Below are 18,260 nucleotides of genomic sequence, written 5' to 3' on the forward strand. Positions count from 1 at the left end.
TACTACTAGGTTAAAATATAAATTGGATACAAGGCCAAGGACGTAGCTCAGATGGCTGGTATGTGTGAGGCCCTGGGTTGATCCCTGGCACCACACACAGAAAAATAACAATAATAACTCCTGGGTAGTAAAAAGATTATTATCTAATGAGTGTTCAAGAACAGAAACATAAGACTCCTAGTACAAAAGCAGAAAAACACGGGAAATATAAATATATTCTGGCATAAGGGCAAGTCTCAGTCAGACACACACAAGACGCATACTGAGGTCCAAATCTTCCTTGAGCCAAACAATGTAAAAGGCTCAACAACTTAAGCCAGTCATGTTCTTTTCTATTTAAAGATACATTTTTAATACTGGGCTCCTGCTACTGTGCAAATTTTGATACAAGAACATTTTGAATCCTCTTCAAAGCCAAAAGAAGCGTGTCTTCCAAGTAATCTGGGCCATTTCAAGGTAATTGATCTTCCTCAAAACAAGATTTGGTAAGCTGAGTTCATGGCCAGAACACTGAGATAACATTCTCCCACTCAACTTAAATCCTAAAAATATAAACATCGTAATGAGGTGGGGGGCTCAGGGAGATAGAACAGTTAATAAGGCACTTGCCTTGCATGCAACCAGCCCAGGTTTGATCCTTGATACCCTACATGGTTCTCCAAGCCTGCCAGGAGTTCTCCAAGTACAGAACCAGGAATAAACCCTGAGCACCACCAAGTGTGGCACCAAAAAAAAAAAAAAAACAATCAAAATCCTTCACAAAACCACAGGCACAAATTGTGCATACAACTCACTGAAATCTCAATTAATTCATCTGGGTTAAGGTTTGTGTAGATAAATACGTAAAAATGCTAAAAAGTTACCACCTCAAGCGTGTGTTCATACTGAGGATTCTCAACTTCTAGTCAATTATTTTTTTCTGAGCTTCCTGTAGGATATTTGATCAAGCAGACAAACATTTCAGTTCTCTTCCAAACATATTAGACAGTAAGTTGTTCCCAAATTTGCCACCAAACACAGAAGTTAAAATCAGAAAATTTCTGGCACAGCTTTATAATTTATTTTCATTTAAGAAACATTTAGCTAATTGGGGCCAATGAGATATTACAGAAGGTAGGGCACCTGACTTACATGCAGGCAACCCAGGTTCAATCCCTAGCATTCTATGTTCCCCCAAACACAGGAGTAATTTCTGAGCAGAGTTAAAAGTAACCCCTGGACATCACTGAGTGTGACATTAAAAAAAAAAGCCAGAAACAAAGAAACATTTATCTAAGTAAAAGTAAATCAGTACTAATATGCAATTCCTTAAAGACAAACAAAACTATATAGTAATTCACAAAGGTCCAGAGAGTACAGTGGGTACAGCACCCACCTTACACACAGAGGACTCGAGTTCAATTCCCAGCATCCCATATGGTCCCCTGAACCCACCCAGAGTGATCCATGGGCGCAGAGCCGGTAGTAAGCTCTTACCACTCTGCCAGGTGTAACCCCAAAACAAAAATAAAATAAAACTAATTTATTTTAGTATTAGCTGAGACTTTTTCCTTTACTTTCATGGAACAACACAGTAATGGTATTTCTCATCTTTCCACAGTTAACTACACTGGTTTCTTGCTAATAACCATTAGAATTAACTGTAGCATTCTGCATTTTTTTCTAATTTTGGTTCTGGGGAAAGAAAAAACAGGCAAGCACCCTTAATCCTGTAATTTTAAACATTCCTTCAGGGGCTGGAGCAATGGTATAGCGGACAGGGCACTTGCCTTGCACACGGTCAACCAGGTTTTATCCCTGGCAACCCATACGGTCCCCAAGCACTGCCAGGAGTATTGTCTGAGCACAGAACCAGGAGTAACCCCTGAGCATCATCAGGTGTGCCCCCAGAAGAAAGAAAGAAAGAAAGAAAGAAAGAAAGAAAGAAAGAAAGAAAGAAAGAAAGAAAGAAAGAAAGATGCTTTCACCCAACAAGTCTATTTTGTTTAAGTCTTTACCAGTCCAAAAAAAGTCTGAGACAGGGATATGGCTCAAGTAGAACAAGTGGAATACTTGTCTTGCAGAGGTCAGAGCCTGGTTTTGGGGCCCTGCACCCACCACACCACAGGCCTCCAGGCCTGCGCCACACGAGCATCTCTCAGGCTGTCCCTCTACAGCACAGGAGGGTTGGCCTATGGCAACAAAAGTTTACAAAACAAAAAGTTTGGCCTTTTTTCCTACTGACCATACAACTGACACCCTTTATCCATTTCTCCCACCTTCCAACCTACTCCATACTCCTTTGTTCTCTGTATCTAAGAAACTGTTTTTGTTTTGGATCCATTTGCTTTGTTTCTCAGAAGAGTGAAGTCACAGTGGATTTGTTTTTCTCCATCTGCCTTATTTCACCTACCACTGTCCTCCAGCCCCTCAGCATAACACACTCTCAGGATTCATTAATGATGCACAAAGGTAACGGTAAGGGGGAGGTTCAATGGCTGAGCAGCAGTATTTGTGTGTGCGCACACAAGTGCACACGTGCATTCTTTATCCATTCATCTATTAGTGGGCAGTTAGAATATTTCTCTCCCCGTAATTATATAGTTTAGAAAACAAACAGCATTATTATTTATGATTTCAGTGTACACAAGTTACTGTACCTCACTTCCACCAAAGTGTCCAAGACCCTCAACAATATTCTTATGTTCTTATCCACCGCTTCATTCCCCACTATCCACTACCCCGAACCCCCTACCCACACTTGGCCATCCCAGTTCTGTAACCCAAGCCAAAAGTTTGTCATCATTCAATAATGTCTATTCCTGTCTATTCCCTTGTTCTGTTTTTCTGTAAATCACAGATGCATGAGACCATTGGATAAGCGCCCTACCTGCTGTACTATCCGTCCGGCCCCAATAAATCTATTCTTAACCCTCTGAGGAATCCCCATACTGTCTCAGAGTTGGCACCAACTTACATTCCTGACAACAGTGCACAAAGAGTTCTCCCCAAACCTTTGCCAACATTTGTTTCTTGTCTTTTTCACAGTCATTCTCACATAAGGTTTTGATTTCCATTTACAAAGATATCACTAAGGCTGATGTCAAGGACCTTATTGCCTATATTTTAAGTATCTTATGGTTTCAGGTCTCATTGCTCACTGTGTTACTGTGTATGGAATAAAATAGTATCCCAGTGTATTCAAATACAAATGGCTGTCCCATTTTCCCAGCACAATTTAGAGCGCTCTCTCTTTATCTCTCTGTCTCTGTCTCTGTCTGTCTCTCTCGCTCTCGCTCTCTCTCATTTTGGGGGTCACACCTTGCAGTACTTAGGGGCTGCTCCTTGACTAAGTACTAGGAAATCGCTCCCAGTGGTGCTCTGCAGACCATGTGGTGCCAGGAATGAAACCCAGAGATCCCACATGGAAAGTAAGCACTCCAGCCCTCTGTTTTCTCCCTGAGTCCTTCTTTTTTTTTTTTTAATCAAATACTTCTAATCATCACACATTTTAAAAAATAAATAAATAAATATCCTGTATTTCAGTGGTACTATTTAGGAGGAGGGGACACAGGAATGGAAGAAGGGAAAGAATTATTAAGTGCACTTTTCTGCAGACGAAACATGTCTATGTAATTCCTACGCAAATGTTTGTTACTTCCCCTGGCATAAAAACAATGATGTCATTCTACACAGCACTACCACACAGTTATAATGAACATCAAATTTTTAAATCACTGACAACTTAAGGAAATTAAGACTATTACTCAAGAATCTCCTCTCCCTAGAGTAGCACATCTGTGGAAGAGAAAAGTGTGCCCATCTGGAGTTACATACATACTCAACATCAATAAAACTGAAGTCATTTTTCCCTGCACAAGGAAAAGTTCAGGCTTTTTTCCCCTTAAAATTGAGCAATGAATGTTATGACTTTTAATGACTCTGTATAAAAATACAAGGGTGGGTCACAGTCTATTAGTAAAAGCAACGCAATGTCAAAAACTCCTCTTCCTTTCAAATAAATCTAAAAAATAATTTTTATAAAATCCTTTTCACCTTTGAAATTTCTCTCTGCTACATTTTTTATACTCCAAAATACAAATAAAGGGATCCAGGGATAGGGCAAGGTAGAGTACCTGCCTTTCAGACATGTGGTCTTGAGTTCAATTCCTGGCACCACCCCTCATACCAAGTGCAACCCTCAAAGCACTGCTGTTTGGGATTCTGGGCTCCAAAAAACAGAAGGAAAAAAAAACGTGTGCAATATCCAGCACAACTGAGTAATGCGCACTGAAACCAACATGTCAGTTAACCTGTGACACCCTTCTGAGGTGAGCATTACAACCAAGTCATGCGCAGCCCCTGGTCATCACAACAACATAAACAACAAAGAAAGAAAAAAGCAAAACTTTTAAATAAGATTCAAATTAACATCGAGGCAGGATGGATAGTAAGGCACTTACCTTGCACACAGTCAATCTGGGTTGGATCCCTAGCATCCCAGATGGTCCCTCGAGCGAGCACTGCCAGGAATGATTCCTAACTGCAGAGCCAGGAATAAGCCCTGAACATTGCAGGGTGTGGCCCCAAAACAAATAAAAAACTACAAATACAAATTAACATATTTTTTTCTCTTTTTTGGTTTTGGGATTTTTGGGGGGAGATGGTGGGTAGGGCACACTTCATACAGTGCTAGAGGGAGTAAGCAGTACTAAGCTTGGACCTGCATGCAGAGCATGTGCTCAACCCCTTTGCACCATCTCCCCCATCCCAAATTAATTCTTTCAAACAGATTTTAAAAAAGGAACTTATGGCTTTAATTTGTAATGAATGTTCTCCCACCAAAACGCACATTTTACAAAATAAACACTAAATAAAATACCCAAATTTGACTCCAGTGAAAGTATGGTTTCTAGCAAAGTATCAATACTATTTAACAACTATACTAATATAGTAAGATCTGTAATTTTTTTTAATCTCTCAGGAATAAATACAACTCCTTCAGCTTAAAATTACCCCAAATTGGGGCTGGAGTGATAGCATGGTGGGTAGGGCGTTTGCCTTGCACACAGCCAACCTGGGTTCAATTCCCAGCATCCCATATGGTCCCCTGAGCACTGACCGCCAGGAGTGATTCCTGAGTACATGAGCCAGGAGTAACCTCTGTGCATCGCCAGGTGTGACCCAAAAAGAAAAAAAAAATTACCCCAAATTTACTGGAAAACCACATCTACAGCTACATTACTTTCATTTGTTTGTTCTCTTTGGTTTTTGAGCTACCCCTGCAGTGCTCTGCAGTGCTCAGTGCTAGGGAGGCACTTCTGGCAATGCACAAGGGACCACATGGTGCTGGGACTCAAACTTCTAAAATGTAAAGCATGAGCTCCAGTGCAGACCGGGTAAAATTTTTAAATAGTTGCAAATTTTAAGAGAGCATAACCATGCCTTTCTATTAATATTTAACATAACTAACCTTAGAGACACTACAAATGCTGCATCCTGAATTAACTAAATGTCATGACTCAAACTATAGGTCAACATCCAAACAATTAAAATCATAATAAAACCAACATGACATGGAGGGTGTGGCGGGGTACTAGAGGATGTGGATAGCATACCCAGCCATGCTCAGGGGCTACTACTTAGGCTCAGTGCCCAAGGATTGCTCCCAGCAGTGGTCAGGGGACCATGCTGGGCCAGGGATAGAACTCAGGCTCCCATGTGCACAGCTCACATTCAGCCCTTTGAGTTCTTTACAGTAACATTTTAAATAAAGTAAAACTCAACCAAGCTGTCATAAAGAGCACAGATTTCTACAAAATTGGTTAAGAAATTGCTCAACTTGGGGGCTGGAGCAAGAGCACAGCAGGTAGGGTGTTTCCTTGCACGTAGCCGACCTGAGTTCGATTCCCAGCATCCCATAAGATCCCCTGAGCACTGACAGGAGGAGTAATTTCTGAGTGCAGAGCCAGGAATAACCCCTGTGCACTGCCGGGTATAACCCAAAAAAGCAGAAAAAAAAAAGAAATTTCTCAACTTCTTAGATTAAAAAAAAAAAGTGTGTTTTACCTTATTTGGACTATACCTACTGTTTCACTTTCTACCTGTGCCCTGTTTATCTTATGCTTCACACTTCTGGATTGTCCAACCGCTACAGAGATCAACCATCAAATTACCTCAACAAGCAGGAATAGTAACACTGTTCCCAAACTGCAATTTCTACATTGCTAGACACTTATCTAGTTGGTAGATTTATACCATTGTTCATTCTTAGTTTCTTAAATGTAAAAAATACCCACAGAATAGTGGCATACCTCAAAATGAGTTTAAATATAGTAGGAAGTTATTTTTAGGTAGGTCCAAGTTTTATAAAAAGCATTAATCATTCTTCTCCTCAAGTAACTCCCATATTAAAAGAATTAAAAACTATTTATCTCTTTTGGAAAGAAGAAATATTATGTAATGCTCAAGCAATGAACTCAGATAAATAGAATAATAGGCCTGGAATCAAATCAGGTCATGATCATACTTATTGTTAATAAAAATAAGCTTGGCATTTATTCTAATGATGGCCTTTTCAAATACAAGTACAGCTAAATGTCATTTATGTGCATCTGCAAATTTAATTCTTAATTTTTAAAAATACTCTCATTTTCTATGAAGCAAAGAAAGAGTGGGGGGGGGGGTGGCGAAATACCCATAAACCACTATTAACTAGTTCTTATTCATAGGGGAAAAAAATACAAGAAATATTTATGCAATATTTAAGATGTGTCCATTTCCTTCTTGCATGCTAGAAAGATGCAAAGACAAACACTTCCAACTATTCAGACAGATCATTCCACAGTTGTAACTTTCATCACAGCTCTCAAAACAGTACGGTGAGGTCAGCTCACAAGCAGCTTAAGTAGCAAAACTAGAAATTGGTGGTAGTAGTATCAGGCTACATAACAGCCTCTCCGAAGAAAATGAAGTAAGAGAACTAAAATGTGCTGGCAACATGCCAAAAATATGGCTTTGTGCAATGAATATACAAAGTTTGCAGTATACAGCAAATCCATCATCTCTTATGCTATATAGTCAGATAAGAGGTGTTTAGCATTATCAAAATCTCCATGCCTATGACAAGCTTGCAATGATTTCAACTGAAATACATTGAAATCATTGAAATACATACATATCCAAAAAAGAAAAATTCTACTTCTCTGCAATAATGAGGAAGATATAGTATTATTTCTGCAGAGAATAGTCCTTATTCTCAGCATTTTAAAAGCTTGTATTTTTCTACATTGTCAATTATAACCATCTCTGCAACTGATTGTCATTTAGAATTAGTCAACTATCTCAACAGATTTAATAAAAATCCTGTCAAATCAAAGAACCTAACTTTGACTTTGGGGGGATGGGCAGAGAGGGGCTCATACCCAGTGGTGCTCAGAGATTACTCCTGGCTCTGAACTCAATGATCACTCCTGGCTGGCTAGTGGGAATATATGCAGTGCCAGGGAATGAACCTGAGTTGGCCCACTGCAAGGCAAGTGCCCTAAAACCTGTATTATCTCTCCAGTCCTATAAATCTCTCAATCAAAATATGTTACTCTATTTCTTGTATCATGTATCAAAATAGTTTAATAACTAAAACTTTCTAAACATTTTCTTTCTAAAGAAAAAAAGAAAATATTACTATTTTAGGCAAAAGAATTATATCCAAAATCCCCAGCAGTTCAATTGAAAAAAATTCAATTCAAATTAATATATTTAAATCTTATGTCAGATATTATATGCTAAAGACTGAGGGAACAGAGATAAACGTGTCCATCTTACAGAAGTGAAATCTATTAGGGGAGAATAATCCCTTAAAAAAACTTTTTATGAAGGAAAAAAAATTATTTTTTAATAAAATGAAAACTTTTTCTGGGGGCTAGAGAGAGAATAGGGCATTCACCTTGCACACACCTGACCCAGGTTCAATCCCTGGCTCCCCATGTGGTCCCTTGAGCCTCACCAGGAGTGATCCCTGCACAGAGAGCCAGGTGTGGTCCCAAAACAAAAATAAAAAATCTTTTTTTCTCAATGTGCTCTTCTACCTATACTACCTATAGTATCATCCAGGATGCATAATAAATAAATCTGACGTAGAAGATGGATGAGAATTTCACAAGGGAAAGTGGATACTACAAACCAAGAATGACAGAATGAGCAAAACCAAGAAAGAACCAAAACACAGGAAGTATTTTCAACCCATGTGGCAAATGTAGAGGTAACAATTTCTGGTGCACGTGCTACTATTCTTCTATCTTCATGCCATGACAGATATCACTCATCAATTAAAGTATATTTAATGCCTACAATAAGACTCCCAAAAAATAACAGGTTAATCCAAAATGATGGAATAAATGATGGAATACTAATACATGAAATTTATGTAGCTCTGCTGAGCCTCGGAATAGAAAGTGGCAAGTCCTAAGTCTGGAGGTTTTAATTCACTTAAATGAAAAGTTTAATTTTATTGTCCTTAATTTGGACAACTATGAATGGCTATTCAGTTTATATTTTATCCTACAAGCAATAGACCAAAGTTTTATCGAGGTCAAGGAGAGGATAGTACATAGTGCTGCGTATGTAAGATGCCCTGGTTATTCCACAGTCTTACAGCACTACAGGAGCAACCCTTGAGCACCATGCTAGGGTTAGCTGCCCCTGGGTACCGCTAGCTAAAGCAAGAAACAATGGATTTTGTGAAAAATACTGGTAACACCAACACTACAGATATGTGGACAACGCATTTAAACAGAATAAAGGCATGAACAGTAGTTTAATGTTACTGCACATAGTATCAGCAAGATATAGAAACGCCTAAATTTAAGTGGTGACAAAAATCAACTGCGGATTCTAAAACAAAAACGAAGTGTTGAAGCCAGATGTAGTATTAGAGGGTATGGCGCTGCCTTGAATATGGTCAATTCTGGTTTAGTCCCCGGCACCACCATAGTGCCTCGAGCACCACTCTTGAATGATCTCTGATTGCAGAGCCAAAAGGAAGTCCTGGACACAAACAGGTGTGGCACCCCCCAACATTTTTTAAAATTTTTTAAAAAATAAGAGTTTGGGGTTTTGTTATCTGTGATTTTAAAATGAGTTCAAGAAAAAATTGACAATGATACTCATGATTACTCAAGACTATAAATTCAGAAATAGATATTTCAGGTTTAGCATAGAATGAAAACGTCCTCATGACCAGACTAATACTCAGCAAGTCTTTTCTTCCTGTCAGGGCACTAATACTCTAGCCAGACAACAAATGCTACTCACCTTACATGCCCCTACAATGGAGCTTCAGACTTACACTCAGTGAGCTCTAGAAGGCACAAGTCAAATTTAAACCCAAAGTTCAGTATCATACATGAGTTCCTCTTTATCTAAACACATGAAACTGTGTGATTTTTTAAGAGGCATAATTTGTATGAAATAAATCTGGAAATAATACTGTTCTACCGTAAGCAAATGTAAGCTCTAAAATCATACTCTTAAGAGTTAACTGCAGCACTTTAAGCAGTATGCAAAAATAAATAAATAAATAAAGCAACTCTCCTATCACTTCTGCAAGGTGTTGAATAAATGAAATTATTCTAATTAAAAATAAACAGCTCAGGGGGGTATGGTTCCGCCAGCAGGTCAATCTGTACCTGTGAGGCGAGTGCATCAGCAGCCTGATGGCACCGTCAGTCATTCAGATACCCCAAAATTGCTGCTGTGCCTTTGGCCAGACCCCAAAAGCTTGGGGCAAAGTTTACCAAGAAAGTAAATGGCCAAAAGTTAGGTATATGGGAGATACAACCACAAACCACCTCCGGCTCAGCTATATAATTGGAGGCATTGCCTCTCTGATTCCTGATAGAATTGCTTAACAGCCATGATCCCAAGACTCAGAAATGAATCTCGGAACCCAAAGGCAGAAATGCATCCTGCTCCTGCAGTAGGTTACTGGTGCTGGGCCACTCCAGGTGGGAACAGATTTCGTGCCTTGCCTGTTCCCCCTAGCGGCCCGGTGACCACCATCCTCAGAGGCCATTGGACAGTCAGGTTTGGGCCTGCAGTGACAAGACACACGAGGCCTCACCAGATGGGGGTGGAACCGGCCCCTTCCTCCCCATCCCAGTGAGACCCCAAGTCGTGGCCTACAAATGGCCTCTCTGGCTCCTGATCAAGCTGCTTAATGGCCATGATCCTAGAGACTCGGAAACAAATCTCGAAACCCAGAGGCTTTTGGCAGAAATGCATCTGGACCGCATATAAGGTGGTCGCCACCTCAGAGCTTATTGGAAAGCCAGGTATGAGCTGGCAGTGACGGGGCAACTGCAGTCTCATGGGAAGGGGGACGGTACCGGATCATCCTTCACACCCTACCGAGGTCACGAGTTGTCCCCCACGAGCAGCTCTCCAGCACAACCATGGCTCCAGAGGCAAAAGGATTTAATCCAGAGCCCAGCAGCTTGTGGCAGAAAAGTGAATGTACCATGCATTAAACTACAGCACCATGCCTCCCCAGGAGGGAAAAGTTGTTGCTCCCTTACGCCTTTTTCCAGCCCGGCAGCAAGGTGGCCGCTGCCTCAGAGCTTATTGGAAAGCCAGGTATGAGCCAGCAGTGACAGGGCAACTGCAGTCTCATGGGAAGGGGGGCTGTACCAGCTTATCCTTCATGCCCTACCAAGGTCACGAGTTGCCCCCACGAGCGGCTCTCCAGCACAGCCATGACACCAGATGCACAGAAACCAATCTCCTAATTATCTGGCTCTTTGCAGAAATCCAAAATCACGAGGCCACTATTGAGGCCACACGAGATTATATGATTCTCATAACCAGCTATAGGAAACAAAGTATTTCACAATGCCTCTTCAGCAATTCTGATTGTTGGGGGGAAATTCTAAACAATAATGGTGCATCTTTTGTCAAACAATGAATGTAATCAATGTAGAGAAGAGTTAAGTGGAAATCATCTGCCTCACAGGCATTAGGAGGGGTGGGAGGGGGGTATATTGGGGTTCTTGGTGGTGAAAAATGAGTACTGGTGGAGAGGTGTTTGATCATTGTATGACCGAGACTTAAACCTGAAAGCTTAGTAACTTTTCCCACAGTGATTCAATAAATATAAGAAAAACAATAAATAAATAAAATTATGGGAAAATAAAAAAGGTGGAGTTCATGCCCAATTCAATCAGCTAATCAGCGGCTGAATAAATAGCAGTACTCCTACATAAAAATAAATAAATAAATAAATCAACAGCTCAGGCCAGAAAGGTAGTACAGAAGTTAAGGCGCTTGGCTTGCAAACGGCAGACCCGGGTTCAATCCTCTTCAATCCCCTTCATATTCCCAGCATGGTCCCTCAAGCACCAGTAATGATCCCCTGAGCACAGAGCCAGGATAAAGCCCTGAGCACTGTTGTAATCCCAAAACCAAAAATAATGAAATAAATAATATTTAAATTACAATTTCGCTGTAGTTCAAAAAGGCCAAAGATGGTCAAGCTTTTCTATTTTGGAAAAAGAGATTTGTTGGCTGTTGCAAACAGAAGCTAGTTATGTGAAATACAAATGCCCTATGTTAATAAGCATGCTAGAAAAGTTGTTTTCAGCCATTAGGATTTTCACACTAAGAATAAAACTATACCACAGTGAATGCCAACAATGTACTTTAAGCTACAAAGATGCATATTCAACAGTTCTACTATATTCTGATCCCAATTCTTTTGTGTTCCCATAACAAACTCTCAAAAGTGGGATTCTTTTCCTCTTAAAGCTATTATGAGCTCTGGAGATAAAACTGATTTGATGGGGCTGGAGTGATAGCACAGCGGGTAGGACGTTTGCCTTGCACACTGCCAACCATGGTTCGATTCCCAGCATTCCTGAGCACGGCCAGGAGTAAGTCCTGAGTGAAGAGCCAGGAGTAACTCCTGTGCACCACCGGGTGTGACCCAAAAAGCAAAAAATAAATAAACTGATTTGATGGATACTGTTTATTCTAAAAAATCAATCAGATAAACAATGATAATCTCTCATCATCTATCTCTTTTCCAGAAAAATAGATTGGTTAATCATAAGCAGGGCCTACTTCTCATGATGTCATTCCCAAACCATTACAAAATGTTACACATGTTATGCTTCCTTCAAATCAATCACAGAACAAGTCATCCTAAAACTGAGGTCAAATTCCATTCCAACTAAAAGATCTGCTAACTTGAAGTAATGGTCCACTTACTAAGTAATATTTGTAGACTAAATTCCAGAAAATCCCTCCTGCTGTACCTCCACTACTTAAAAAAAAAAAAAAGTCTTACCCTTTTAGCTCATTGTAAAAGAATGTGACCTGCAGTTAAGGGCTTTTCCATTCCTCATGTAGTACTTGGAGAAAATGATGCATTCATTTTCTCTTAAAAGAATACTATATTTTTGAAAGACAAAATGCAACATATGGATCAGGGTTATAGTAGGTGATAAGTGCATGCTTTGCTATTTTTTTTGTTTGTTGGCATTTATGAGACCCTGGGTTTGATATCTGATATACATTAGAGAAGTCGTATGTTAGTGTTCAACTGTGTATCTATAGAACAAAAGGTAAATTGGTTTACTAGTTTTCTCATGTAAGAAAGGTTCTATTAAATCTAAAAACTATGGGAGAAAGAATCTACTTAAACAACAATTAGATCTTTTCTTTAGCTTTGAAAAACTGATCAGACATGTGAAAGATTTTGTACTGAGAAAGGTCAAATCTATACTATTCAAATCTTCTCACACAAAATAACTATGAATACCCTTTCATGACAAATCATCATTTTTTTCTTGACATACTTCGGTCATTTAAATTACACTTCTAAGTACCTAATCTTAGAAGAATAGAGAAATATTCCAGAAATGTACTTCAAAGTCTAAAATTAACCACAACTATCTAAGGATCAGTTTCTTACTCTTAAAAAAAGAAAGTATTTGACTAGATGATCTACATAGCTATTATGACACTTTAGCCCATGTTTTAAAATAAACAAATTCTATTATTTAATTCAGACATAACCTTTTCCAAGATCACCCTCTCAAGGATATATTTTACTTACATTCTTCCTACACCTTCATACATGTTAGTTTCATCTACCAAAGTCATAATTTCTGTATCTGTGAGATGTGCATGCTTTTTCGTTCTGTTTAGTTGTTCAATCTGTATGTCTGCAAGCTTCACCTTCTGCTGAGTGTCAATAACTTTGGCTTGAAGCTCTGTGAAGGCCTAATAAAAACAAGTCTCTGATTTAGTAATTAAGACATTTTACAGAAAACATTTAAGTCCATCTAAATATATTAAAACAAAGCATGCTATCCTGAGACAGAAAGGTGAACAGTATGAAAGCAAACATCAATAAGACAATGATTATAAACATCAGGGCACTGTGCTAAATATTAAACTTGCACTATTCTCAGAAGATGCAATCTATTTGAAGCAGAACAAATGCACATTAAATAATAACCATATCAAGTTGCATGCACCCAAAGAGCAATAAAAGCAATAAATGCCAGAAGTCAGGAGATGTGATCCAAGACAAGAACCATAAATGTAACAACTTGCTAGATTTATTTTACATGATTAGGTTTCAAAGCACTTTCCTACATTTGCCTAAAATACTAGCAAGGGACTACTAATATGTGAATACTGAGAAAAATATATCTTATTCCTCTTAATATTGTTAGGGATGGCAGTTAAATCATCAGTTTATAAACTAAGATGTAAAGCGACTTGCAGAGATCATGCCATTAGGTGGGAAGTCAGGTACTTCAATCTATCTCTCTGAACCCTAGCTCAGGAGGTTTTCTAGTCTACTATCTACAGTTACATTCAGAACATGACTATTTTTAAGACAAAAAAAAACTATTCATAGCACTGATAAACTTTCATATGCTCATCAAATGCACATACCAAGCCAAATTTTATGTCTGTGTGCATTTCCTTAAACATAAATCTTGGTTACTCTTGTTTAAGGGATCAAATGACTTTCATATTTATGCTGTCAATTTCTTTTGTTCAGGGGCCACACCAAGCAATACTCAGGGATCACTCCTAGACAGCTCAGGAGACCATATATGGTGCCAAGGATCAAACTTGGTTCAGCTGCTTGCAAGCCAAAAGCCCTATCTGCTGTACTAGTATTCCAGCCTCTGTTTTCTAATAATGCCCTAATAACTCCTGAAACTTCAGAATATGGTAAAAGCTAGTAAACTTTTATTCTTTGTTCTCACCTACTAGTAAGGTTTCAAAGATATACTATGTGGAAAGGAAGGTGTCTGAAATTTTCTATTAGACTCTACCAAAAAGAGCCTGATCTTCCTTTTCTCTCTTTTGGTTTATGGGGCCACACTTAACAGTGCTCAGGACTCTTGACCCTGTACTTAGGGATCACTCCTGTGGGCCTTAGGAGACCATGCATTGCCACAATTCAATACAGATGGGCCACGGGCATGGAAAGGGCCCTAACCTCTGCACTATCTCTCCAAGCCCTTATTTTTTTTTCTTTTTATCTTGTTCTGTTTGGGGGGCACACCTGGCAATGCTGGCTGTGCACTCAGGAATCACTTCTGGCAGTGCTCAGGAAACCATATAGAATACCAGGGATCAACCTTGTGCAAAGCAAGCACCTTACTAGCTATCCTCTCTCTCCAGCCCCAGTCCTTATCTTTCATATTAGAAAATAAAACCTTGAAACACATATCTTTTTCATTTAATTTTATTACCAAAACTATCCAGTTTAAGCCTGTAATTGTCTTTAGTTTGCACTCATTGTCCACAGTGGTCTCTTAGCAACAAATTCAAGTAACACTCACAGCTGGACTCTATAAAGCTCATGCACTAACCTCTGACTTAATTTTTTTTTATGGGGGGGGGAGGGAAGGCTGTTTTATAAGCCAGATCTGGCTTTGTGCTCAGGAATCACTACTGGCTGTGTGGTTCCAGGGATCGAACCTCAGTCAGTCACATGTAAGGCAAGGGCCTTACCCCCATACTATCTTTCTGGCCCACATTTTATCTTTTAACAAAAAATAATAATCATAATAACAATCTTTCAGAAGGTTTCATTTGTAAAATAAATTTTGTTTTGCATGCTATCATCTAATTATTCTGTACGCCACCTGGGAAGGATGATACTGAAACAGTATACTGTTGAAGTTGAATTACTGCAGTGCTGAAAATACCAAATAGGAGTTAAATTTATAAGTTTGAAACAAAACACTAGGCACAAACACAAATTCTCAGAGCAATAACAAAGAGCTTCATTTATTATTCCTAGGCTGACCAAAAACGTAGTCTTTAGTAACATTTGCTCTTGCACAACAAAACCGTGTGTAGTGAAAAAGTGTGGAGGAGGGTAGGGCCCTTGCCTTGCCTGTGGCCAACCTGGGTTCATCCCCAGCATCCTATATAGTCCCAGGAGCCCCGCCAGGAGTGATTCCTGAGCACCATCAGGTGTGGCCCAAACCCAAAAACTGTGTTGGAAGGCACGGAACACTGGGTTCAAGTTCAGATCTTCAACTGAGTCTTTTCAGGAATGTTACCTTTTCTGGAAAAGTTTAGGTTTAAAGAAGATTAAAGTGTGGATCCTTCCTTTCCAATTCCCTCATGCAAAAAAGCCTGAGTTCTGTGGTCCACTAAAATTAGAATCCTTAAAATTCTAAAACGGCAGCAAATCGTTCCAGAAAAACAACACATGTATAAGCAACTGTTTGAATAAAGAGAAGCCCAATTCCTTCTCACGGAGATTTTGATTGGCAAACTTCTCTAAACTTGCTTCTTTTCTTTTGACAAATGCTTCAGAGGTGAGTTGAGGAGAGCGTGAGGCCTGAAAGGCACAGTGCAAGGTCGGTCCCAAATGCTGATACTGAGACCTTTCAAGATAGTGACCTGAAAACACACAATCGGGCTTGGGGAGAATTGGGGGGGGTGGGGGGGCGGGGGGCAGAGGGGCGGGGTTTCCAGAGCAAATGGAAGATGTAAAATTAGAGAAGCTTCAGCTCCAGCAGCTGAGCCATTCGGAAGGGCTCCAACTCGAAACGCTCATTTCAAACCTTCCTGTGGAAGAGAAGGCTCAGTGTCTGACGAAACAATCCTGGAGCTGGGCACGAGGAACAGGCAAGCTAACGGCCAACAAGACCTGACTCGGCCCAACCCCAAAAGCTCTTTTCCGCAACAGCCGCTCGCCCCGGACTCCAACCGGTCCGGGTCCCGCCTAAAGGGCCCCGGGAAATGATTCCCAGCTGCCTGGGGCCTCTTTCCTTGCGCGGGACTCGAGCCTCACTCGCTACTTTTGCTCACAGTCTCCTTAGCTGCCAAAGAGAAGCTTCAACCTGCTCAAGACCCTCTTTTACCTTCTTTAACTCCAGATCCACGGGGGCCGCCATCTTGGGTCAGTGTCTGCGCCTGCGCAATGGGAGGTCGGCACGTCGCGGGGCGGGGTCCTGGCGGTGTAACTGGCTCCCTTCCTTATGCGCCTGCGCCTGAGAGTAGCTCATTCCGATGACAGACGCAGTGGGTCTTTCCCCAAGACTGGTCTACCCTCTTCCTATTTCTCTACATCCTTCCAGACAGCAGTTCAGGTTGTATATTGTTAAACATTTTGACAAATAGTTTGCTATTTACTGCTAAAATTGAGATATACGCAAATCAGACCAGAACGTCATTCACTGAACCTTGCGACTACTCTCTGCGCCTTCTGGGATGAAAAAGAATCAAACTGAGCGTCAGGCATGCCTGTAGAAAGAAGAAAACAAAAAGCTTAGTTGAAGTCTTCCGAAGAATTCTACTGAATTCTTCTGACGACCTAGACACAATGGCTCTCAAGAACTCAAATAAGTTAGAAAAAATTAAAAATAAAGGGATTTAAAAAAATTTTTTTAAGGTGGGGTGTATGGTGGAGCAATAGTACAGAGGGTAGGGCTTTTGCCTTGCACGTGGCCGACCCAAGTTCAATCCCCAGCATCCCATATGGTCCCCGAATACCACTGCCAGGAGTAAATCCTGAATGCAGAGCCAAAGAGTACCCCGAATATCGCTGGGTGTGACCAAAAAAACAAAATATAAAGTAAATTAAAAAGATTTTGGGGTTCTCATCCGCAACTTACTTGGAGAATATTTCAGACTGGGGCACAGAAACTTGAATTTTTGCAGACTCACCTTCGCATCTGAAACATGCCACATTTTGAGGATCTGCTGTCAGATTTAGCATATGAACCAGAGCAACAAGTATTAATTGGACTTTTCAAAATGGAAAGGAAGAAAAAGTGGGTGTTTTACCTATTCTAAACATTTGTGAGGAAGAGGAGCAGGAAAGACAGTACAAGGGATAAGGCGCTTACCATTCATGTTACCATCACCTGTTGGATCCCCAGCCTGAGTGGGAGCAACAGGGCAGAGCTAGTAGCCCTAGAAAAGCATCTGAATGCCTGGGTGTTACCCAGACACAAACTGGGTAGCCCCAGCCTACCTCCCCCCCAAAAATATTTTTTTAATTTATGAGGGTATTGGGCACTCATAATACTCTCATTATTAGGATGGGGTCCAGTAAACTCGTGCACCAATATCATAAACTTCAACATTATTAAAACCATATTACCTGAACTATAGTAAAAATGACAACTGAGGGCCAGAGAGATAGTATATAGCGGTTAAGGTGCTTGCCTTTGCATGCAGCTGACTTGGGTTGATCTCTGGAATCCCAAGTGGTCCTTGAGCCCTGCCAGGAGTGATCCCAGGACACAGAGCCAGTGATCTATTAAAATAATAATAATAATAACAACAACAACAATAAACTCATGAGGAAAGAGAAAACACAGGAATTTGGAACCAGACAGATATGAATTTAAAGTTTGGTTAGCTTATTACGGGTCTGTCTGGTTCCATTTACTACTGATGTTGCAATAGCTTTTGTCTCCTCAATTTGTGAATAATCATGTTGACCTGTCAAGATTACATGCAAAATAAATGAGATCAGAATGAAAAGGCCCAAGTATAGTACAAAAGATCCTCAATAAATGGGTATTGTAGTTAAGTTGTTATACTTAGCAACGTGCTGTTTGTCTTTTAAAGTCTGTCAAATGGGCACCCTTTTCCATTCTCTCTTGTTCCATCTTTTGCACTACATCACACAAGCCAAGTCTCTCCAGTGGATAGGGTGTTTACTGGGACTCAGTCCTGAGCATTTCATATCGTCCCCTGAGACAACTAGGAGTGATTTCTAGTACATAGCC

General features: G+C 40.2%; 1 protein-coding gene across 2 annotated transcripts in view; it reads right to left on the reverse strand.

Moving 5' to 3' along the window:
* PFDN1 (prefoldin subunit 1) overlaps window positions 1-16,485 on the reverse strand; it is a 73,295-nt gene extending 56,810 nt beyond the window's left edge. For both annotated transcript variants that reach the window (XM_056124497.1, XM_056124496.1), the window contains exons 1-2: window positions 16,383-16,485; window positions 13,091-13,257 (exon numbers count right to left, since the gene is read on the reverse strand). In XM_056124497.1, coding sequence (XP_055980472.1) covers window positions 13,091-13,257; window positions 16,383-16,415 — 200 coding nt within the window. In that variant the 5' untranslated portion in view covers window positions 16,416-16,485. The remainder of the gene's footprint in view (window positions 1-13,090; window positions 13,258-16,382) is intronic.
* Between the last annotated feature and the right edge of the window lie 1,775 nt (window positions 16,486-18,260).

This window comes from Sorex fumeus, unplaced genomic scaffold, assembly GCF_029834395.1.
Source record: "Sorex fumeus unplaced genomic scaffold, SorFum_2.1 ptg000051l, whole genome shotgun sequence".
NCBI classification, from domain to species: domain Eukaryota; kingdom Metazoa; phylum Chordata; class Mammalia; order Eulipotyphla; family Soricidae; genus Sorex; species Sorex fumeus.